General features: G+C 44.1%; 1 protein-coding gene across 7 annotated transcripts in view; it reads left to right on the forward strand.

Moving 5' to 3' along the window:
* The first annotated feature begins 3,333 nt into the window (after positions 1-3,333).
* ZMYM1 (zinc finger MYM-type containing 1) overlaps positions 3,334-24,077 on the forward strand; it is a 43,657-nt gene continuing 22,913 nt past the window's right edge. For 3 of the 7 annotated variants that reach the window (XM_032160199.2, XM_032160193.2, XM_032160194.2), the window contains exons 1-4: positions 17,977-18,279; positions 18,755-18,924; positions 20,653-20,725; positions 22,150-22,399. In XM_032160199.2, the coding sequence (XP_032016090.1) occupies positions 18,201-18,279; positions 18,755-18,924; positions 20,653-20,725; positions 22,150-22,399 (572 nt within the window). In that variant the 5' untranslated portion in view covers positions 17,977-18,200. Of the gene's footprint in view, positions 3,413-17,562; positions 17,857-17,976; positions 18,280-18,754; positions 18,925-20,652; positions 20,726-22,149; positions 22,400-24,077 lie in introns of those variants that run through there. The other 4 variants (XM_058443377.1, XM_032160195.2, XM_058443378.1 and 1 more) reach the window with 4 other exon arrangements.

Raw genomic sequence — 24,077 nt, forward strand, 5'->3', positions numbered from 1 at the left:
GCAGGGGCACAATTCAAACCCCCATACTGGTTCATACAAAACAAATTAGTCCTACCTGACCCTGAAAAAGCAACTCTTTCACGGGACATTCACAACCTCTTCCACACTAGCCATTGCCCTCTACATTTCTTAAGTTCCCATATACACATAACCCCAGATATAAAAGAACAGTTAAAAGCCATTCCCCATCAACGCTCTATTTGCCAGAAAGCTTCACCCCACTGCAACACTAGACCCCCTTCTTTCCCAACCCATCAAGTCAGGGGACACCTTCCAGTACAGGACTGGCAAATTGATTTTACCCATATGCCTCCAGTAAAAAAAGGTTCGATTTCTGGCCGGATGTGGTGGCTCACACCTGTAATCCCAGCACTTTGGGAGGCTGAGGTGAGCGGATCACCTGAGGTCAGGAGTTTGAGGCCAGCCTGATCCACATGAAGAAACCCCATCTCTACTAAAAATACAAAATTAGCCGGGCATGGTGGCGCATGCCTGTAATCCCAACTACTCAGGAGGCTGAGGCAGGATAATCGCTTGAACCAAGGAGGTGAAGTTTGCAGTGAGCCAAGATTGCGCCATTGCACTCCAGCCTGGCAACAAGAGCGAAACTCCATCTCGAAAAAAAAAAGTAAAACAAATGAATCAGCCAGGCACGTTGACTCACGCCTGTAATCACAGCACGCGGGGAGGCTGAGGCGGACAGATCACTTGAGGTCAGGAGTTCAAGACCGGACTGGCCAACATGGCAAAACCCCATCTCTACTAAAAATACAAAATTAGCTGGGCATGGTGGGGCACGCCAGTAGTCCCAGCTACTTGAGAGGCTGCAGCAGGAGAATCGCTTGAACCCAGGAGGCAGAGGTTGCAGTGAGCCACCAAGATCACGCCATTGCACTCCAGCCAGGGTTGACAAGAGCAAAACTCTGTCTCAAAAAAAAAAAAAGAAAGAAAGAAAAAGAATGAATCAAGCTTCCTATCTCCCAGAGCTCTCCTCTTATTCCTTAAGACTTAATCTTTCAGCCAGTATAAACTATTGAGACTTCAGGGCAAGAAAGACGCATGCAACTTGTGACCTACATCTACTGCTTGAAATATTGGGCCAAATTTTCAGATCTATCACTGGGGGTGGTTGGAATATCACATCTCAAAATTATCACACATCCTTACAATTTTTTGTGATATCATGAATCCTACCATTTTTTCAACTCAACTCCCAAGGAAGTTAGTAATGATGATGAAACCACCTTTGCAAGATTATGACTGAGACCGTGAAAGAGATCTAACCTAATGGACTCCATCTTGGTTCTAACCTTTAAACTGTCCTTGTTCCTTCCTGGGCATAGGCTGAACTAACTTTGGGAGGAATTTAGTTTATAGTTTAAAACAAAGACAATAACAGCCCCTTCCGAAAACAAACCTCCTCCTTGCCTGGGGACTAGACTGCCTTTATAAGATTAACAAATTATCCACAAGATTAGAAATTATGGTTTAGGAGTCATGCAGCTGGAGGCCAAGATTCTGACCCTCCTTAAACAGCTCCTAAGATCAGTGCTTGAGATATTTTGCAGACCCTGCATTTGATGGATCAGCTGGTACTACCCAGATCGCTAAACAGGCTCATCTGATCTTGTGGCCCCCACCAGGGAACTAACTCAGTGCAAGAGGACAGACAGCTTCAGCTTCCTACCTAACCAATCAGCACTCCTGGCTCACTGGCTTCCCCCCACCCACCAGTTGTCCTTAAAAACTGATTCCCAAATGCTCCAGGAGACTGATTTAAATAATAATAAAATTTCAGTCTCCCGCACAGGTGGCTCTGCGTGAATTACTCTTTCTCTATTGCAATTCCCTGTCTTGATAAATGGACTCTGTTTAGGTAGCCGGCAAGGCGAACCCACGGGGCAGTTACAATGACATCACTTGCCTTTGGATGCCCACTGAACCAGGACTCATTTCTGGGTTGCAATCTAATCCCAGTCACTGAGTTGCTGTGTAACTTGGGGCAAATTACCTTTATCCTCTTGCCCTCAGCTTTTCCTTTGGTAGGAAGGGAGCATTAAAGGAGAGATCATTTCAGTAAGGTCCTTTCTAATCCTAACAGTCTAAATAGATTATTATGAATATTAGAAGGTAATAATAAATGTTGGAGAAATTAACTTCAGTTATTCATATAATATTTCAAATTACCAAAGGGTTTATATTAGAATTGAGGCTAATTCCAAAGGATATTTAAGGACCATAGCAGCAAGGATCAGGAGGCCCTTTTGGTCCGGACCTCACCTTCACAAGGGCCTCAAATTTAGATTTTTGAGAATATCTCCTTTAAAAGTAATTGTCAAATATGATTATAATAAGTTCATCCTTCAACCTTATATATATATTTTAGAATCCTCCTATGCCCTTAGGAATAGCACAGTTAGTTCGTCCTATACTTTTTTAGGTGTTGAAAGTATTGTTAAAAAACACTTAAAATTATTTTTGACATGCAGTTTGGGGTTATTTTAATTTTTTTTTTTTTTTCTTTTTGAGACGCAGTCTCTCTCTGTCGCTCAGGCTGAAGAAGTGCAGTGGTACAATCTCAGCTCACTGCAACCTCTGCCTCCTGGCTTCAAGCGATTACTACTGCCTCAGACTCCCAAGTAGCTGGGATTACACGCGCCCGCCTCCATGCCCGGCTAATTTCTGTATTTTTAATACAGACGGGGTTTCTCCATGTTGGTCAGGATGGTCTTGAACTCCTGAACTCAAGCAGTCCACCAGCCTCGGCCTTCCAAAGTGCTGGAATTATAGGTGTGACCCACCACGCCCAGCCCGGGGTCATTTTAATTTTAATGTACTAATGAAAGAAGTCTGAACTCCCTCCCTACCTCTGAGGATAATTTCCTTTTACTAGGAATTTACTCTGCAACTGGCACTTTACTAACATTGCCTGTCTTATCTTTTTTTTTTTTTGAGTCCAGCTTCTGCAGAAGGCTGCCTAATCTTTAGAAACCTACGATGCAGCCACTACAATTATCCCCATTTCAAGGACGAAGAAATTGAGATTTATAGAAGTTGTCAAATCGCTTACTAGCACACACCTATTAAGTAGTAAAGCCATCTCTCAAATCCAGGAAATCTAACTGCCCTGCCTGAGCTCTGAGTCAAGGGTCGTACTTTGGCTGCCAGCCAGCGACGACTTCAAGGGTAAAATCCTATGCGGGCCGTAAGGACTCTTCCCCTCCCCCTTCTCCCACCTTTTCTATCCCAAAGTCGCCCTTCCCAACTCAAGGAGTTGGGACCACCCTGGGCCAGCGGCCCTGCGCATGCTCAGCCGTAGAGCACGACGGGAGAGGGGCGGGGCCGGCGGGGCCGTTTCGCCTCGAAGATTGTTTGAGAATCTTTGGGCGGCGGGCGTCTCTGAGAAAAATTAGTAAGGCTCCTCATGCGGCTCTGGTTTCGGTCTTTACTCCTGCGCCTTACTCGAAAGGGGCAGGGTTTCTGCTGTCGGTCGGAGGGAGGATGACGCGCCGGGTCGGGGTTTTAGAGACGGAGCTTTGAGTGCGGATTCCGCCAGATGGGGGTCGGGAACTCCGGGCCAGGCCCTGACCTGGATTGTGTTTGTCGCCTCCTTTAACCTTGCCCTCATAGATTCGGGGGGTTACTGCTCCCCGCTTCCAGCGATTCTCGCCGCCTCCTGCTCCTGTGTCGTAACTGGGCCTTCAGACTTTGGTCTCCCTCTGCAGCCTCCGTTTCGGAGGCCCCATCACACCTGTAGTTCTCCTTCATCGAGCAGTGATTTTTCAAAAGTTTGACTCCTGGCCGGGCGCGGTGCCTCACGCCTGTAATCCTGACACTTTGGGAGGCCCAGGCGGGCGGATCACTTGAGGTCAGAAGTTCGAGACCAGCCTGGCCAACATGGCAAAACCTCGTCTCTACTAAAAGTACAAAAATTAGCTGGGCTTGGTGGCAGGCGCCTGTAATCTCAGCTATTTAGGAGGCTGAGGCAGAAGAATCGCTTGAACCGGGAGGCAGAGGTTGCATTTAGTCGAGATCGTGCCACTGCACTCCAGAGCGAGACCCCGTCTCAAAAAAAAAAAAAGTTTGCTGAACCCCAAAAGCACAGTTTGAACGCTGCTGATTTACAAGATTATTTTTAAGGTATTTGGTATCAGGGACCTTCCTGACATGACCCGTGTCTACTTTTTCAGCTTTCTAGTTCCTTCTACTAGCACTCTTGCACTTGTACTTTATCTGCAACAATAGTCCCACTCCTTCTAGTTCCCATATATTTGTGCTTCTTTTTTTTTTTTTTTTTTTTTGAGACAGGGTCTCGCTCTTTGGCCCAGGCTGAGTGCAGTGACACGATCACGGCTCACCAAGCAGTCTCAGCCTTACGAGCTTAAGCGATCCTCCCACCTCAGGCTCCAGAGTAGCTGGAACAAGGTGCTTCCCACTATGCCCAGCTAATTTTTATATTTTTTGTAGAGACAGGTTATCTCCATGTTGCCTAGGCTGGTCTCGAACTCCTGAATTGAAGCAATCCACCCGCTTCAGCCTCTCAAAGTGCTGGGATTACAGGCTTGAGCCACTGTGCCCGGCTATTTGTGGTTTTGTACATGCTGTCTCTATACCAGGAATATCCGCCATCATTGGTTGGTAGACACTTTAAAACCCAGCTCAAATTTCACCTCCCAGAAGACTGACCATCTTCTTTTTTCATTTCTTCTCAGTACCTTGTATATACTTACTGGCTAGGGCATCCTACTCATCAGTGTAACCCCGTACCAAGGCACTTCGGAAATGAAGGCTCCTCATTGCCTGCAGAATTAACCATGGACATTTTAGTTTGGTTTGAAAAGCATGTAGCCTTCTGCCTCCAGCCATCCCATCAGGCTAGTAAAAGACCTTGCAGAACTCAGTTGAATAAAATTTTTTTTTTTTTTTTTTTTTTGAGACAGCATTTCACTCTTGTCGCCCAGACTGGAGTGCAGTAGCACGATCTCAGCTCACTGCAACCTCCACCTTCCGAGTTCAAGTGATTCTCCTGCCTCAGCCTCCCAAGTAGCTGGGATTACACCACACCTGGCTTATTTTTGTTTAGTAGAGAAGGGTTTCACCATGTTGGCCAGGCTGGTCTAGAACTCCGACCTCAGGTGATCCACCCTCTCAAAGTGCTGGGATTGCAGACAGGAGCCACCGTGCCCGGCCGAATAAAATAAATCTTAGCAAAGTGTAACGTATAAAGAAGTGGTATAATGCAAAGAAATAAGGGATAGGAGTATATCTGCTTCCAGACTCTGTTTTGTTTTTGCTTGTGTCCATACCATACTATCTTAATTTACTGTAGCTTTATAAGCCCTTCCAACTTTTTTTTTTTTTGAGATTGTCTTGGTTATTCTACGCTCTATGCACATTCTATATACATTAGAATTACCTTGCAAATTCCACAAAAACCCCTGCTGGGATTTTCATCTACAGCTTAATTAGGAGAAAAATTAACTTAATATTGACTCTTTCCATCAATGAGCATTTATTTAGATCTTCCTTAATTTCTCTCAGCAATGTTTTGTTTTCACTGTAGAGTTCTTTAATAGCTTTCGTTAGATTTATTCCTATATTTGATATTTATGTTGCTGCAGAAAATGGTTATTTTTATATTTTTCTGTTCTAGTATAAAGAAATAAAATTGATTTTTTTTTTGTTTGAGACGGGGTCGCACTGTGTCACCCAAGCTGGAATGCAGTGGCACAATCTCAGCTCACTGCAGCCTCTGACACCCAGGTTCAAGTGATTCTCCTGTTTCAGCCTCCTGAGTAGCTGGTATTACAGGCGCCCACCACCACGCCCAGCTAATTCTTTTTTATTTTTAGTAGATACGGGTTTCACCATGTTAGGCTGGTCTTGAACTCCTGACCTCAGGTAATCCACCCGCCTCTGCCTCCCAAATTGCTAGGATGACAGGCGTGAGCCACTGCACCTGGCCAAAATTTATTTTCAAATGTCTTGCTAAGCTTAATAATTTGGAGATTCTTTTGAATTTTCTTTGTATAGAATCATGTCATCCATGAATAATAACAATTTTACTGCCTTTTCAAAGTTTGTCTTTTATTTTTTCTTGCTTTATTGATCTGACTAGAACTTCTACTACAATGTTGAAGATAAGCGATAAGAAAAGTTCTAAAATGCGGATCTTGTATTATCCTATGATTCTGCTGAATTCACTTATTCTAATAGTTTCTTTTGTGGGGGGTGAGTTGGGGGAGGTTCCTTAGAGTTTTCTATATGCAGTAATGTCTACAAATAAAAGTAGTTTTCTTCCTTTCCAACTTTTTTTTTTTTTTTTTTGAAATGGAGTCTTGCGCTGTCACCCAGGCTGGAGTACAGTGGCATGATCTGGGCTCACTGCAACCTCCACCTCCTGGGTTCATGCAGTTCTCCTGCCTCAGCCTCCCGAGTAGCTGGGATTACAGGTGTGTGCACCACCATACCCAGCTAATTTTTGTATTTTTAGTAGAGATGGGGTTTCACCACGTTGGCCAGGCTGGTCACGAACTCCTGACCTCAAGTGATCCGCCTGCCTCAGCCTCCCAAAGTGTTGGGATTACAGGCATGAGCCACCACGCCTGGCCTCCTTTCCAACTTTTATGCTAAATTCCCATCTACTATTTTACTTTAGCTTAAAGAATTTCCTTTAGTGGCCGGGCATGGTGGCTCGCCCCCGTAATCCCAGCACTTTGGAAGGCCGAGGCGGGTGGATCACCTGGGGTCAGGAGTTCCAGACCAGCCTGGCCAACATGGTGAAACCCCATCTCTACTAATGATACAAAAAATTAGCCAGGAGTGGTAGCACATGCCTGTAATCCTAGCTACTCAGGAGGCTGAGGTAGGAGAATCGCTTGAACCCGGGAGGTGGAGGTTGCAGTGACCCAAGATTGTGCCATTGCACTCCAGCCTGGGCAACAAGAGTAAAACTCTGTCTCCAAAAAAAAAGAATTTCCTGTAGCATTTCTTTTTTTTTTTTTTTTTTTTTTTGAGACGGAGTCTCGCTCTGTCACCCAGGCTGGAGTGCAGTGGCGCGATCTCGGCTCACTGCAACCTCCGCCTCCCGGGTTCACGCCTGCACCTCAGGTTCAGCCTTTTCCTGCCTCAGCCTACAGTACTGGGATACAGGCCACCACCAGCCCGGTAATTTTTTGTTCGCCGTGGTCTCGATCTCCTGACCTCATTATCCGCCCGCCTCGGCCTCCCAAAGTGCTGGGATTACAAGCGTGAGCCACCGCGCCCGGCCTTTATTTTGCTCTTAATCTTGAAGGATATTTTTACTGAATATAAAATTTTAGGTAGATTTTTCCCCAGCACTTTAAAGATACTACATTGGCTTCTAGGGTTTCATTATTTCTTTTCTTTTTTTTTTTTTTTTTTTTGAGACAGGGTCTCACTCTGTCCCCCAGGCTGGTGTGCAGTGGCTTGATCACAGCTCACTGTAGCCTCACCCTCCCGGCTTAAGCAGTCTTACCACCTTGGCCTCCCAAGTAGCTGGGACTCCAGATGCACACCATCATACCCAGCTAATCTTTTAATTGTTTTTAGAGATGGGGGTCTCACTATGCTGCCAGGGGGTGGCGTCGAACTCCTGGGCTAAGCAGTCCTCTGTCCTCTACATCCCGACATGTTCAAATTACAAGTGTGAATCACCACACCCAACCTTACTGCTTTTAAGATTCTCTTTTTGGTTTTCACCAGTGTAACTATGACATGCCTACTCAACGTTTTTCTTTATATCTTATTTGTGATTCACAGAGCTTGAATTCATGTGGTTTGATGTTTTTCTTCAGTTTTGGGAAATTGTCCCAAAAAATTGTGGGTATTTTTTATTATTTTTTTTTTTTTTCGAGACTGTCTCAGTCTGTCACCCAGGCTGGTGTGCAGTGGTGCAGTCATAGCTCACTGTAACCTGGAACTCTTTCCTGGGCTCAGGTGATCCTCCAGCCTCAGCCTCCCATGTAGCCTGTGCTACAGGCATCCACCACCATGCCCAGCTAATTTTTCTAATTTCTTTGTAGAGATGAGGGTCTCACTATGTCACCTACGCTGGTCTCGAACTCCTGGGCTCAAACTCCTGCCTTGGCCTCCCAAAGTTCTGGGATTACAGGCGTGAGCCACCTTGCCTGGTATTTTCTTTCAAATACTGCTTCTTTTGCATTGTCTGTTTTCTCTTATTCTAGAACTAAATAAGAGATCCCACGTGGCACATTATTTCAATGTTCCATCCTTTTATCTCTGTGCATCAGTCTACCTTCTAGCTTGTCTTCTTCACTAATTTGATATTCATCTATTGAATTCTTAATTTCCTCACTGTGTTTTCCAATTCTAGATTTTCCATTTAACTCTTTTTTTTTTTTTTTTTTTTTTTTTGATGGATTCCAGGTCACTACAGAACTTCTCCATCTTTCCTCTGTTTTCTCAAACATAACCAAGTCCTTGCCTGACAAGAACAATATCTGAGTCACCTGTGGGTTTGTTTCTATTGCCATTTTTTTTCCAGTCAGTTTTGGGATTTTAAAAATTCCTCTTAGTCCATAAATTATTACTGGATTCTGGAAATTTTGGATGAACATTATTAGCATCTGGATGTACTTCAAAGCAGACTAAGGTTGCCATTAGGCACGTGGATAGTAGTAGCAGATGACATTGATCCCGTTGAGGGTTGATTATAGGCCTTGTTAAGGCTGGTCTATTTCAGTTTGTCCTTTCTTCTTGGAAGTGGTCTCTTTTCCTCCTGGGGCATGGCCGTTACTCCTAGGGCAAGGCCCTCCTTGAGTCTCAACCAGAAATCCAGGTCTTTACCAAAACCCCTCTATCTTGCTGGTCTTAAATTTCAACTCTCAACTCAACATAGCTGCTATAATCTTATTAGCTCTTTGACATTTAACTGCTGTGTTCTGTTAAGTTTTTGAAGTCTCACTCTGTAAATGTGCAGTTTAGGACTCCGCCAATGACTTGGAGGAGGGGAGATTTGTATGCATATTATTTTTCTGTGGTTCCCTCCTCTGCCATATTGTGCCTCTTGAGTTCCAGCTACTTTAGAATCCAGTACTTCTAACTATCTCCTGCTGTTTTCTGCTTGGGTTTCCACTATTTTGTCATGGAAAGCCCCTTACCAGTAAAGTCTGTTAAATTTTGTAATTAATTCCAGTGAAAGGATTTAGTATGCTAAAGGCTACTCTGTTATGCCTGGATTTATCTGTTTTTTGTTTTGTTTTGGTTTGGTTTCTTTTGGAGACAGAGTCTCGCTCTGTCGCCCAGGCTAGTGTGCAATGACGTGATCTCAGCTCACTGCAACCTCCGTCTGCTGGATTCAAGCAGTTCTCCTGTCTCAGCCTCCCTAGTAGCTGAGAATACAGGCGCGTGCTACCATGCCCTGCCAATTTTTGTATTTATAGTAAATATAGGGTTTCACCATGTTGGCCAGGCTGGTCTTGAACTCCTGACCTCAAGTGATCCTCCCACCTTGGCCTCCCAAAGTGCTGGGATTACAGGTGTGAGCCACTGTGCCTGGCCCTGGCTAATTTTTTTTGTATTTTTAGTAGAGACAGGGTTTCACCATATTGGCCAGGCTGGTCTCAAACTCCTGACCTCAGGTGATTTACCCGCCTTGGCCTCCCAAAGTTCTGGGATTACATTACAGGTGTGAGCCACCATGCCCGGCCCCATTTTTTTTTTTTTTTAAGACAGAGTCTCGCTCTGTCGCCCAGGCTGGAGTGCAGTGGCACTGTCTCAGCTCACTGCAAGCTCCGCCTCCCGGGTTCACGCCCTTCTCCTGCCTCAGCCTCCCGAGTAGCTGGGACTACAGGCGCCCGCCACCACGCCCGGCTAATTTTTTGTATTTTTAATAGAGACAGGGTTTCACCGTGTTAGCCAGGATGGTCTCGGTCTCCTCACCTCGTGATCCACCTGCCTCGGCCTCCTAAAGTGCTGGGATTACAGGCGTGAGCCACTGCGCCCGGCCCCCATATTATTTTTAATTCTTGCTAGTCTGTTAAAATCTGGAGCTCAGTTGGTTTACAAACTGCATAGGATCTGATTAGGCAGAAATGACTTTTGCAGGAAGGAAAGCAGTATGAGGACAAGTAAAGTGAGGAGGTTAAGGTGCAGCTGATTCTTTGCCTTGACATCTGTCTCCCTTTCCCTCTGGCCCAAAGAGGAGGGTATTGTTTTCTCCTGTGGTTGTTGTAGATCGCTCTTTGGCTGCAGCTGTCCTTTGCTGACCTTGAAACCACCTCCTTGACTACATTCCAGCTTCAGGGACAATAGCCTCCTTCCTTGAACAGTCATTCCTAGGGCTCTCCTGGGCCTGCCCTTTCCTGCCTTTGGTGTGGCACATGCCAGCCACCTAGCTCTAATAGGGAATTATTTTTGTTAAATCAGTATTCTGTACCCCTCATTCCCAGCCTAATTTTGAAATGTACTTGTGGTTGGAGTGCTAGGTTCACACTGGCCCCTAGCATTTGTGGGGTCCTTGCTAAGAGTATGAATGGAAGCCCACATACTCTGTGTCTAAATATTTAAAAGTTATAAATTAAGCTAACACATCATGGAATAAAATGAGTTCCATCCTCCTGCTGTGACAAATACACCTTTGTAATGACCAAATAGAAAAATACATGTAAAGCTGTGGTTTTCAGGACTGAAAGTAAGCAAATTATCAATGATGACAGAATTCAATTTTATGTATTATGTTTAAACATTATATTTGGGTTACTCATGGTAAATTTTTATCACAGAAAATATAGAAGATTTGAATTTCATTATATAAATCACTGTCATTCATAATGTGGCTTTTTAAAATCATTTCTTCAAGTCATATTTATATTCATACAGAATTTTAAGGTTTTTTCCCAAAATTTTCAATGTATACAGAATTTTAAGGTTTTTTCCCAAAATTTTCAATATTGGGTTGTTAGTTTATTTTATTTATTTATTCTGAGATGGAATCTTACTCTGTCACACAGGCTGGAGTGCGGTGGTGCAATCGTATCTCACTGCAACCTCTGCCTCCCAGGTTCAGGTGATCCTCCCGCCTCAGCCTCCTGAGTAGCTGGGACTGCAGTCTGGGCTATTTATAAAAAGCAGAAAATGACTGTTGCTAAATTTGTTCAACTCTGTCTCCAATCAAAATTATAACTTAATCTGTAGCAGTAAAAAAAAGTCTCTATATAAATTAGTTTTGAGATTATATGTCTGTGAATCTTATTCATCGTCATGCAGTTTCCTTTCATTATTGTAACTGCCTTGTATTTCGTTGAAATCTCATGCAATTTTTTTTCAGTTAAAAAATTCTTTTTTCTTCTTTTGAGATGCAGTTTCGCACTGTCGCCCAGGCTTGAGTGCAGTGGCCCGATCTTGGCTCACCGCATCCTCCGCCTCCTGAGTTTAAGCAATTCTCTGCCTCAGCAGAGGATTACAGGTGCTCACCACCACATTCGGCTAATTTTTTTTGTATTTTTAGTAGAAACGGGGTTTCACCATCTTGGCCAGGCTGATCTTGAACTCCTGACCCTGTGATCCACCCACCTCAGCCTTCCAAAATGCTGGGATTACAGGCGTGAGCCACCGCACCCGGCCTTTTTTTTTTTTTTGAGATGGAGTCTTGCTCTGTCGCACCCAGGCTGGAGTGCAGTAGCACAATCTCCGCTCACAGCAGCCTGTGATTCCCAGGTCAAGAGATTCTCCTGTCTCAGCCTCCCAAGAGCTGGAACTACAGGTGTGTGTCACCGCACCTGACTAATTTTTTGTATTTTTAGTAGGGGTTTCACCATGTTGGCCAGGCTAGTCTCAAACTCCTGACCTCAGGTAATCTGCCCACCTCAGGCTCCCAAAGTGCTGAGATTACAGAGGTGAGCCACTGTGCCGGCCCAAAAATTCATTTTTTAACAGTAGTTTAAACCATCAGGGTTATATAAATACTATTGTACTAATTTTCCAGGAGGAATCTAGATGATATCCCCTGGAGGTCTATATGTGTATCTGGAAATAACTCTGGAAACTTGCATTTTCTTTTTTTTTTTTTTGAGATGGAGTTTTGCTCTTCTTGCCCAGGCTAGAGTGCAATGGCGCAATCTCAGTTCGCTCAACCTCTACCTCCTGGGTGCAAGTGATTCTCTTGCCTCAGCCTCCCAAATAGCTGGGATTACAGGCATGCACCACCACGCTCGGCTAATTTTTTGTATTTTTAGTAGAGACGGGGTTTCTCCACGTTGGTCAGGCTGGTCTCGAACTCCCGACCTCAGGTGATCAGCCCGCGCTGGCCTCCCAAAGTATTAGGATTACAGGCATGAGCCACCACGCCTGACCTCAAAACTTGCAGTTTCTTTGTGATCTCGTGTTTTACTTTAAGAATGAATATGGGCCGGGTGCAGTGGCTCATGCCTGTAATCCCAGCGCTTTGGGAGGCTGAGGCCAGTGGATCATGAGGTCAGGAGTTCAAGACCAGCCTGGCCAAGATGGTGAAACCCGGTCTCTACTAAAAATACAAAACTTAGCCAGGCATGCTGGCTGGCGCCTATAATCCTAGCTATTCAGGAGGCTGAGGCAGATAATTGGTTGAACCTGGGAGACAGAGGTTGCAGTGAGCTGAGATTGTGCCACTGCACTCCAGCCTGGGCAACAGAGAGAGATTCCATCTCAAGAAAAAAAAATGAATGTGAATTTTGTTGTCTGCTCTTATCATATTTCTCTCTTTGGTTTAAATTAAAATATTTTATGGCCGGGTGCGGTGGCTCACGTCTGTAATCCCAACATTTTGGGTGGCCGAGGCGGGTGGATGACAAGGTCAGGTGATTGAGACCATCTTGGCCAACATGGTGAAAACCCGTCTCCACTAAAAATACAAAAATTAGCTGAGCGTGGTGGCGCGTGCCTGTAATCCCAGCTACTCAGGATGCTGAGGCAGGAGAATCGCTTGAACCCAGGAGGTGGAGGTTGCAGTGAGCCATGATCGCACCGCTGCACTCCAGCCTGGGCAACAGAGTGAGATTCCATCTCAAAATGTGTGTATGTATATATATGTGTATATATTTTATATTACTGCCAAGTAGTATTGCCCAGCAGGAAGATGTGCAACATTCATCCTTTGACTATTAATACCTGTACTCTTTCATACTATGATTTAGCCCTACTTTGGAAAGATGAGTAGGGCTATATTAAAAGGAAGTCTGTAGGACTTATTTTACTCTAATGTGCATCTTGTTGGAAAAGGAAGTAATAAGGAAGTAATGAATCTGTCACTAATACATGTTTTGCTCTTCTTATACCCAAACAAATGTTGCATAGCCTTTTCCCTTGCCTCAGAAATTTTCAGGATGCTTTCCTTTTTTTTTTTTTTTTTTTGAGACAGAGTCTCACACTTTTGCCTCCCAGATTCAAGCGATTCTACTGTCTCAGCCTCCCGAGTAGCCGGGATTACAGGCACCAACCACCACGCCCGGCTAATTTTTTATATTTTTTAGTGGAGATGGGGTTTCACTATGTTGGCCAGGCTGGTCTCAAACTCCTGACCTCCTGATCCACCCACCTCAGCCTCCCAGAGCACTGGGATTTCAGGCATGAGCCACTGCGCCCAGCCTCCACTATTTTTATGTTTGTATGATGACATGTTTGAAGGAGTTGCAAGATGCCAAAGCTTATAGGTACTTTGTTTTGTTTTGTCTTACAAATAACAATAATTGTACCTCACGTAAACCTCATTGGCTGTGATACCGCCACTGCACAAAACTCGGTGCATTGTTTTTAATTGGTGTTTAGACTTGCATGGCATATATACTTTCAGGTGAAGGGAATCTACCTAATGACAAATAGTTAATTTTTAGTGAGTTTTGCTTTACTGCTTGTGTATAATGCTCAAATGGGCTGGACAGAGGCTGTATGAGCTATTTATTGCACTTGATACTCAGGCCTTATTTAACTTTCTGCATTGGGATAGGAACTTTCAACAAAAACTGAGCTAAAGATGGAAATGAGGGAAGGTGGTTGAGCCCCAATCACAGAAATAAAAAATAATGGCAGAATTACTTGGGTCTTTCATGTACTAACCCAGAATAAAACCGTAGTCCTGGAATTACTCCTATAAGAGGTTTTTTGTTTTTTTTTCTTTTTTGGAGCCCATTATTCTAAGTGATCCTGTAACAACTTCAACTTCTCCACATTTGTGTTAGTTATCATCTGCCCTCCATAATGATTAGTTGTAAGGCTTTCTTTTTTTTTTTTTTTTTGAGACAGAGCCTCGTTCTGTCACCCAGGCTGGAATGCAGTGGCGTGATCTTGGCTCACTGCAAGCTCTGCCTCCCAGATTCACACCATTCTCCTGCCTCAGCCTCCCGAGTAGCTGGGACTACAGGTGCCCGATATAAGGCTCTTTTTTTTTTTTTTTTTTCCCTCGGCTCACTGCAAGCTCCGCCTCCTGGGTTCACGCCATTCTCCTGCCTCAGCCTCCCGGAGTATCTGGGACTACAGACACCCGCCACCATGCCCGGCTAATTTTTTTGTATTTTAGTAGAGACAGGGTTTCACCATGTTAGCCAGGATGGTCTTGATCTCCCGACCTCGTGATCCGCCCGCCTCGGCCTCCCAAAGTGCTACGATTACAGGCGTGAGCCACTGAGCCCGGCCTGTAAGTCTCTTTTTTAAGGATCTAGGAGACAGGAAGACTTGCACTCTGAAGCTAAGCTAGGGTGGCAGGAAGGGAAAGAGTTCCAAAGGATTTAGAATCAGAGGTAACAGCTACCAGATAAGTGGAAAGTAGGCCTCAGTCAAGGAAAAAGTAGAAAACAAGGAACCAATCTGTCTTTGAAAAAGAGACCTTGCTGGGAGGGATAGCATTAGAAACTATACCTAATATAGGTGACAGGTTGATGGGTGCAGCAAACCACCATGGTGTGTGTATACCTATAGAACAAAACTGCACGTTCTGCACATACACCCCAGAACTTTAATGAAAAAAGAAAATGAGACCTTGCTTTCGTGGTTCCTCAATAGTTGTAAGATTGACCAAAAAGGAATCTATTGATTTGGATAGTGAGGAGAAGCCGGCAGGCATGTGTGATGGGAAAATAGACTTAAGATTTATTTGACTGGGTGTGGTGGCTCACGCCTGTAATTCCAGCATTTTGGGATGCCGAGGCAGGCGGATCACCTGAGGTCAGGAGTTCGAGACTAGCCTGACCGACATGGAGAAACCCTGTCTCTACCAAAAATACAAAATTAGCCGGGCGTGGTGGCACGTGCCTGTAATCCCAGCTACTCGGGAGGCTGAGGCAGGAGAATCACTTGAACCCGGGAGGCTGTGGTTGCAGTGAGCTGAGATCGCGCCATTGCACTCCATCCTGGGCAACGAGAGCAAAACTCTTGTCTCAAAAAAAAAAGACTTAAAAGGTAGATTGATCTAATTTCATAATTAGATTTAGGGAGAAGAAGAATAATTCCAGGTTAATCCTAGATTTCTGGCATGGGAAATTAGGTATATGATACTGCTATCTACCAAAAAAGGGAATATCTGTAAAGCAGGTTTGTTGGGGTAATAAAAGAATGTAGTTTTACTGAGTCAAGAGGATTGCTTGAGACCAGAGTTCAAATCCCTTGAGTTTGAGGGAACTGTGGAACATTCAAGTGGAGATATTTATTTATTTATTTATTTATTTTGAGACGGAGTCTCCCAGCCTGGAGTGCAGTGGCGCAATCTCGGCTCACTGCAAGCTCCGTCTCCCGGGTTCACGCCATTCTCTTGCCTCAGCCTCCCAGTAGCTGGGACTACAGGTGCCTGCCACCACGCCTGGATAATTTTTTTTGCATTTTTAGTAGAGATGGGGTTTCACTGTGTTAGCCAAGATGATCTTGATCTCCTGACCTCATGATCCACCTGCCTCGGCCTCCCAAAGTGCTGGGATTACAGGCGTGAGCCACTGCCCCGGCCAAGTGGAGCTATTTAATATGCAATTAGGTATGTGGGCCACAGCTCAGGAATGTTGGGGAAAAACAGCCCATAGGTGATAGTTGAATCTGAGGTTGTGATCACAGGCCAGGTGCAGATGGACACCTGTCATTCGAGCACTTTGGGAGGCTGAGGTGAGAGGATCAATTGAGCCCAGGAGTTCAAGATCAGTCTGGGCAACATAGTGAGACACCTTCTCTACAAAAAAAAAAAAAAAAAAATTAGCTGGGCATGGTGGCACATGCCTGTGGTCCCAGCTACGTGGGAGACTAAGGTGGGAGAATTGCTTGATCCCAGGAGGGTGAGGCTGCAGTGAACTGAGATAGTGCCACTGCCTGAGTGACAGAGCGAGACCTTGTCTCAAAAAAAAAGAGAAAAAGACTTGGTTTTTGTTTGTTTTGTTTTGTTTTGTTTTGTTTTGTTTTGTTTTGTTTTTTGAGATGGAGTCTCGCTCTGTCTCCCAGGCTAGAGTGCAATGGCACAATCTTGGCTCACTGCAACCTCTGCCTCCCGTTTTCAAGTTATTCTCCTGCCTCAGCCTCCGGAGTAACTGGGATTACAGGCGCCTGCCACCATGCCCAGCTAATTTTTGTATTTTTAGTAGAGACGGGGTTTAGCCATGTTGGCCAGGCTCGTCTCAAACTCCTCACCTCAGGTGATCCACCTGCCTCAGCCTCCCAAAGTGCTGAGATTACAGGTATGAGCCACTGCGCCTGGCCAAAGACTTGGTTTTTTTGTTTGTTTGAGACAGAATCTCGCTCTGTTGCCCAGGGTGGAGTGCAGTGGTGTGATCTCAGTTCACTGCAGCCTCTGCCTCCTGGGTTGAAGTGATTCTGCTGCCTCAGCCTCCTGAGTAGCTGAGATCACAGGCACACACCACCACACCCGGTTGATTTTTTTTATATATTTTTAGTAGAGACGGGATTTCGCCTTGTTCGCCAGGCTAGTCTCAAACTCCTGACCTCAGGTGATCCATCCGCCTTGGCCTCCCAAAGTGCTGGGATTACAGGCGTGAACCACTGCTCCTGGCCCACAGGTCTTGTCTTTTCTTTTCTTTTCTTTTCTCTTTTCTTTTCTTTCTTTTCTTTCTTTCCTACCTTTCTTTCTCTTTCTTTCTTTCCTACCTTTCTTTCTTTCTCTTTCTTTCTTTCCTTTCTTTTTCTTTTCTTTTCTTTTCTTTTCTTTCTTGACAGAGTCTCGCTCTGTCACCCAGGCTGGAGTGCAGTGGCGCGATCTTGGCCCACTGCAACCTCTGCCTCCCAGGTTCAAGCTATTCTTCTGCCTCAGCCTACCGAGTAGCTGGGATTACTGGTGCACGCCACCAAGCCTAATTTTTTGTATTTTTAGTAGAGATGGGATTTCAGCATGTTGACCAGACTTGTCTCAAACTCCTGATCTCACGTGCTCCACCCACCTCAGCCTCCCAGAGTGTTGAGATTACAGGCGTGAGCCACTGTGCCCAGCCGACTTTGTTAGTTTTTTAAAGCCTGGAGTTCAAGATCATAGAGCAGGCAAGGAGAGTACTGGGGAATTGTGTTTTTTTTTCTTTGTTTGTTTGTTTGTTTGTTTGTTTGTTTTGAGACGGAGTCTCGCTCTGTCGCCCAGGCTGGAGTGCAGTGGCGCAGTCTCGGCTCACTGCAAGCTCCACCTCCCGGGTTCATGCCATTCTCCTGCCTCAGCCTCTCCGAGTAGCTGGGACTACAGGCGCCCGCCACCACGCCCGGCTAATTTTTTGTATTTTTAGTAGAGACGGGGTTTCACCGTGGTCTCGATCTCCTGACCTCGTGATCCACCCGCCTCGGCCTCCCAAAGTGCTGGGATTACAAGCGTGAGCCACCGCGCCCGGCCGGGAATTGTGTTTTTGAGGAACACAAACATTTTAGAAGCAGGTAAAATAAGTATTTGTGAAAAATATTGGCAAAGAGGTAAAATGAGAAATAGGAGACCTAGGAGTAAGAAAAATGAAAGGAATTTCAAGAATGGGGAAAGGAGTGGTCAGAGAGAGGGCAGATAGCTTTAGATTCTAGAATGTATTTAAGTGCTTATATCCTGGAATCAATAGGAGGGGAAGAGGAACTGAAGAAGCAAATGAGAAGGATAACTGGAGGGCAGAGAGGGGTAGTGAGTACAGATTGGATTAACCTCAGATAGAAAGCTTTACATTTCTTTTTTGTTTGTTTGTTTGTTGAGACACAGTCTCACTCTGTCGCCCAGGCTGGAGTGCAGTGGCTCAATGTCCATTCACTGCGACCTCCACCTCCCAGGTTCAAGCGATTCTCGTGCCTCAGCCTCCCGAGTAGCTGGGATTACAGGTACGTGCCACCACAACCCGGCTAATTTTTGTATCTTTAGTAGAGATGGGGTTTCACCATGTTGGCCAGGCTGGTCTCAAACTCCTGACCTCAAGTGATCCGCCCACCTCGGCCTCCCAAAGTGCTGGGTTTACAGGTGTGAGCCACCAACCCTGGCCGAAAGCTTTACATTTTCTACTATTGAAAAGTTAAAAATACACTTGTTAGTTTTGGTGGTTTTATGCTGCATTCAGTCTTGGGGGAACAGAAATGGAGACTATTTCCAGAAGAAGGCACAGAGTTGGTAGTAGCTACCAGAGAAGTATAGAGCAAAACTATATTGAAGAATAATGGACGAAAGGAAAGAAGCCAGTGTTCTTACAGTGAAGGAACCTTGATGCCAAGCTGTCTAAAGACCCTTTTGTGGTTCTAGAAAGTTACCATATTTAAAAGGACTAATTTTAAAATCAAACTGTTTATCAATATTTTATTTTAGGAATCTGGAAACTGTTCTTCAGGAAGAAACCCATTAGTTTGGAACTGGAGAATTCCTTTGCATCAGATACTAAAATGAAAGAACCACTGTTAGGTGGTGAGTGTGACAAGGCAGTGGCATCACAGCTGGGGCTGCTAGATGAAATTAAGACAGAACCCGACAATGCTCAAGTAAATATTTTCCCTTATTTCCATTATTTCTAGAGCAGCGTTTAACTATACATTTTACTTACGAAGGTGCTGAAATTACTCATTGAAAAACTCAAATCCTTATCTCCTCCAAAGCAGTTAATTAAATAATACAAGGTATATGTTGTTAAGTGCCACTACAAGTATATGTAAGAAAATGATTTGAGGAAAGATTAGACTGTTTGGAATTGGGTTTTTGCATAGGTAAAAGGATTGTTTGGGGTGTTGTGGGCCTAGCTAAGGTTAACACTTTTTTTTTTGCCAGATTCTACTTCCAGAGAAGGTTAACACATTTTGTTTTTCTTAACTTGAAACAATACAAATTACATTTTTTAATCTAATTTTTTATGTAAATTTAAAAAAATTTTTTTAGACGTATCACTAAAGAACCTATAAAAGATGAACTGACTTGAGCTGTGAGTATTGTTTAAGTAGGGAAAACATTCCTTAGAATGTTTGTATATGTGGCCAGGCACAGTGGCTCACACCTGTAATCCCAGAACTTTGGGAGGCCAAGGTGGGAGGATCACTTGAGCCCAAGAGTTTGAGACCAACCGGATGACAAGACCTTGTCTCTATAAAAAATACAAAAATTAGCCAGGCATAGTGGTGCACGCCTGTAGTCTCAGCTACATGAGAGGCTACAGCAGGAGGATCGCTTGAGCCCAGGAATTCAAGGAAGCAGTGAGCTATGATTGTGCCATTGCACTCTAGCCTAGGTAACGAAGCGAGACCCTATCTCTTAAAAAAAAAAAAAAAAGGAATGTTTGTATGTGAACTGTGAACCAACTGAAAGTTCTAATGAAAGAAAAAAATCACTAAAAAGAGTAATTTATTTGTAGTATTCTATTTAGAAATAGCCTAAAGTAGATTAATATTAAATAAGGGTATGCTTACCATTGAGTTGTTAACACTGGGGAATGTTACTCATCTAGGAACTATCTATTGCTTCTTCATGCCATGGACATTCAGGCATAGATCAAGTTTAGATATGGTGGCTATGAAATTGCCTCCTGCTCTGAAAAAATTGTCCTTTGTAAGAATCATTCTGCCCAATTGACAATTTCTGGGGTTAAGGTCTTTATGAAGACAATTAGCTGTTAATGATTAGAATAAGCAGGGAAGGCTGGGTATGGTGGCTCATGCCTGTAATCCCAGCATTTTGGGAGGGTGAGACAGGCAGATCACTTGAGGCCAGGAGTTCAAAACCATGGGCAACATCTCCACTAAATATTAAAAAATTAGCCGGGCATGGAGGCATGTGCCTGTAGTCCCAGCTACTTGGGAGGCTGAGGCACAAGAATCACTTGAACCCAGAAGTAGGTTATAGTGAGACGAGATCATGTCACTGTACTCCAGCCTGGGTGACAGAGTGAGATCTTGTCTCAAAAAAAAAAAAGAAAAAGAAAAAACAAGTAGGGAAAATAGTTGTAATTCAATATGTCTGCTCCCTATTGATAGTGAATGGAGGGATTTTGTTGACAAAGATTCTGATGTCACACCTGGATACCATAGAAAATAATGTATTGGGTGATTGGTGTTGTCAGCCAAAGAGCACCATAAGGGTAGTGCATACCTGTGTATTTTGGTTCAATTCAGTTATACAATTCATTGACCAGACCTGACCACAATTTATCATTTTCTGTTGAATGACTGGTTATCTTAAATTCATTGTATTCATTATTTTTAAGTATTTTTTTTTCTTTTTAGGAGTATTGTCATAGGCAACAGTCCAGAACTCAGGAGAATGAACTGAAAATAAACGCTGTGTTTTCAGAGAGTGGTAATAGAATTATTTAAGTTAATTATGTTTATTCAGACCAATATGATAGCTGATTCAATCTTTTTTCATGCCTTTGAATATTGCTCTGTTTGTGTTGGGTTTTAAGTCCAGGAGAAGTAACCTGTAAGAAAATGGAAGAGAGGCCCTGCACGGTGGCTCACGCCTGTAATCCCAGCACTTTGGGAGGCCAAGGCAGGCGGATCTTGACGTCAGGAGTTCGAGACCAGTTTGGCCAACATAGTGTAACCCCGTCTCTACTACAAATATAAAATTAGCCAGGCATGGTGGCTCATGCCTGTAATCCCAGCTACTCAGGAGGCTGAGGCAGAAGATTCGCTTGAACCTGGGAGACAGAGGTTGTGGTGAGCCAAGATTGCACCACTGCACTCCAGCCTGGGCAACAGAGTGAGACTCCGTCTAAAAAAAAAAAAAAAGAGAAGAAAATGAAAGAGGCTGGGCATGGTGCCTCATACCTGTAATCCCAACATTTTGGGAGGCCAAGGTGGAAGGATCAGCTTGAGGGCAGGAGTTTGAGACCAGCCTGGGCAACATAGTGAGATCCCGTCTCTATAGAAAATTTAAAAACCAGGTGTGGTGGTGCGTGCCTATAGTGCCAGCTACTTGGGAGGCTGGGGCGGGAGGTTTTTGGTTTTTTTTGAGATGGAATTTCCACTCTTGTTGCCCAGGCTGGAATGCAATGGCACAATCTTGGCTCACTGCAACATCTGCTGCCCAGGTTCAAGCAGTGCTCCTGCCTCAGCCTCCCAAGTAACTAGGATCACAGGCACGCACCACCACACCCAGATAATTTTGTTTGTTTTGAGACAGAGTCTCGCTCTTTTGCCAGGCTGGAGGGCAGTGCATGATCTTGCCTCACTGCAGCCTCCACCTCTCGGGTTCAAGCGATTCTCCTGCCTCAGCCTCCCGAGTAGCTGGGACTACAGGCGTGTGCCACCATGCCCAGCTAATTTTTATATTTTTAGTAGAGATGGGGTTTCACCATGTTGCCCAGGATGGTCTCAATCTCTTGAACTCGTGATCCACCCACCTTGGCCTCCCAAAATGCTGGGATTACAGGCGTTAGCCACCACACCTGGCTAATTTTGTATTTTTAATTGAGATGGGGTTTCACCATGTTGGCCAAGCTGGTCTTGAACTTCTGACCTCAGGTGATCCACCTGCCTCGGCCTCCCAAAGTGCTGGGATTACAGGCGTGAGCCACCGCACCAGGTGGTGAGAGGGTCACTTGAGTACAGGATGTCAAGGCTGTAGTGAGCCATGATCATATCACTACACTGCCTAGAGTGCAAAAGAGGGCAACAGAGCAAGACCCTGTCTCTAAAAAAAGAAAGAAAGAATAAAAGAATGCCTACTTAATTTTGTGTAAATACCAATTTTTTTTTCTCCCTCTTGTGTTTTTATAGCTTCACAGTTGACTGCAGGCATTCAGCTTTCTCTGGCATCATCTGGCATGAGTAAAATGCTTCCTTCAGTTTCAACCACAGCTATTCAGGTTTCCTGTGCTGGTTGTAAAAAAATTCTCCAGAAGGGGCAAACTGCTTATCAGAGAAAAGGATCTGCTCAACTTTTCTGCTCCATACCATGCATCACTGAATACATTTCATCTGCCAGTTCACCAGTTCCTTCTAAGAGAACTTGTTCAAACTGCTCAAAGTATATAATTCTAAATTATGCCCCCTTTTATTTCCCTACCTTGTTCTTGATCATAGTCTTAGTTGTAATTTCTACATTTTCCTTTTTTACTTTTTGAGACTGAGTTTCACTCTTGTTGCCCAGGCTGGAGTGCAGTGGCGCGATCTCGGCTCACTGCAACTTCTGCCTCCTGGGTTCAACCGATTCTCCTGCCTCAGCCTCCCAAGTAGCTGGGATTACAGCCATGCACCACCACGCCCGGCTAATTTTGTATTTTTTAGTAGAGATGGGGTTTCGCCATGTTGGCCAGGCTGGTCTTGAACTCTTGACCTCAGGTGATCCGCCCACCTTGGCCTCCCAAAGTGCTGGGATTGCAGGTGTGAGTCACTGCGCCTGGCCATTTTCATTTCTTTTGAAGACATGTCGTCTTGGTTTAGTAAAAAGAAGTTTTTTCTACTTTTAGTTCCTCTGATGGATTCTCTAGAAATATTTTTTTTTTTTTGCAGAAATTAACGTGAAAAGTACTGTTTCTCTTCACCTTTAAGAGACTTCCAAAACTTATTTTCCTACTCTTTTCATTTGAAATTCTCTGTAAATGGGATTATTGTTTATCCATTCTGTTCTATTTAACTGTATAGGGAGCAACCTGCTAAAAAATTAATCCTATGACAGTTAGTTTGGATTTTCCAAGATGTGGAATAATATTATATTTCTTTTATAATGGTAAATGAAGTGATTCTTTTGAAAAATTGATGGCCATAGATAAACCTACATGTCTCTATGTAATCTTTTAAAAATTTATGTGAGAATGTGTGAAGAATCAGTGTCATTTTGGCTTTGAGAGTCCTAAGGCAGTATAATTATGGTTGTTAGCACTTAGGATATGCTAATTTTTAAATGTTCTTGTTCAGAACAAGAAAATTCATAGGCAACCACAGTGCTTCTAAATATAACAAATTTCTTTCAAATAATATTTGTTTTGGACTCAGGTTGCCATAATTTGAATTTTGATTCTTCTATTTAGTTATATTTTACTACTCAAAGTTTCATCCCTGAGTTGCTAGATCAGCATCACCCAAGAGTTTGTTAGAAATGCACCTTCTCAGGCCGGGTGCGGTGGCTCACGCCTGTTATCCTAGCACTTAGGGAGGCCGAGGTGGGCAGATTGCCTGAGCTCAGGAGTTCGAGACCAGCCTGGGCAACACAGTGAAACCCTGTCTCTACTAAAATACAAAAAAATTAGCTGAGCACTGTGGCATGCACCTGTAATCCTAGCTACTTGGGAGGCTGAAGCAGGAGAATTGCTTGAACCTGGGGGGCTAAAGTTGCAGTGAGCTGAGATCGGGCCACTGCACTCTAGTCCGGGTGACAGAGTGAGACTCCATCTCAAAAAGAAAAAAAAAGAAATGCACTTTCTCAGGTCTTACCCAGACCTGCTGATTCAGAACTGCATTTATCCCCATGTGATTCCTATACATGCCAAAGTTGGAGCAGTATTGAGAACTTCTTTGTTACTTAGTATTCGTATCTGTTTTTGGTAAAAAGAATTATGAGCATTAAATAGTATATTTAAGTGGTCAGAACAATACTAGCATGTAATAAGAACTCAATAAATGTGAACTATTTTTATTCTCTTAACAAACTCACAAACCCTTTTGATGGGTTTGCTTCAGCTCCTCTGGCTGCTGCTTCAGTTATT

This window comes from Hylobates moloch, unplaced genomic scaffold (genome assembly GCF_009828535.3).
Source record: "Hylobates moloch isolate HMO894 unplaced genomic scaffold, HMol_V3 SCAFFOLD_8, whole genome shotgun sequence".
NCBI lineage: Eukaryota > Metazoa > Chordata > Mammalia > Primates > Hylobatidae > Hylobates > Hylobates moloch.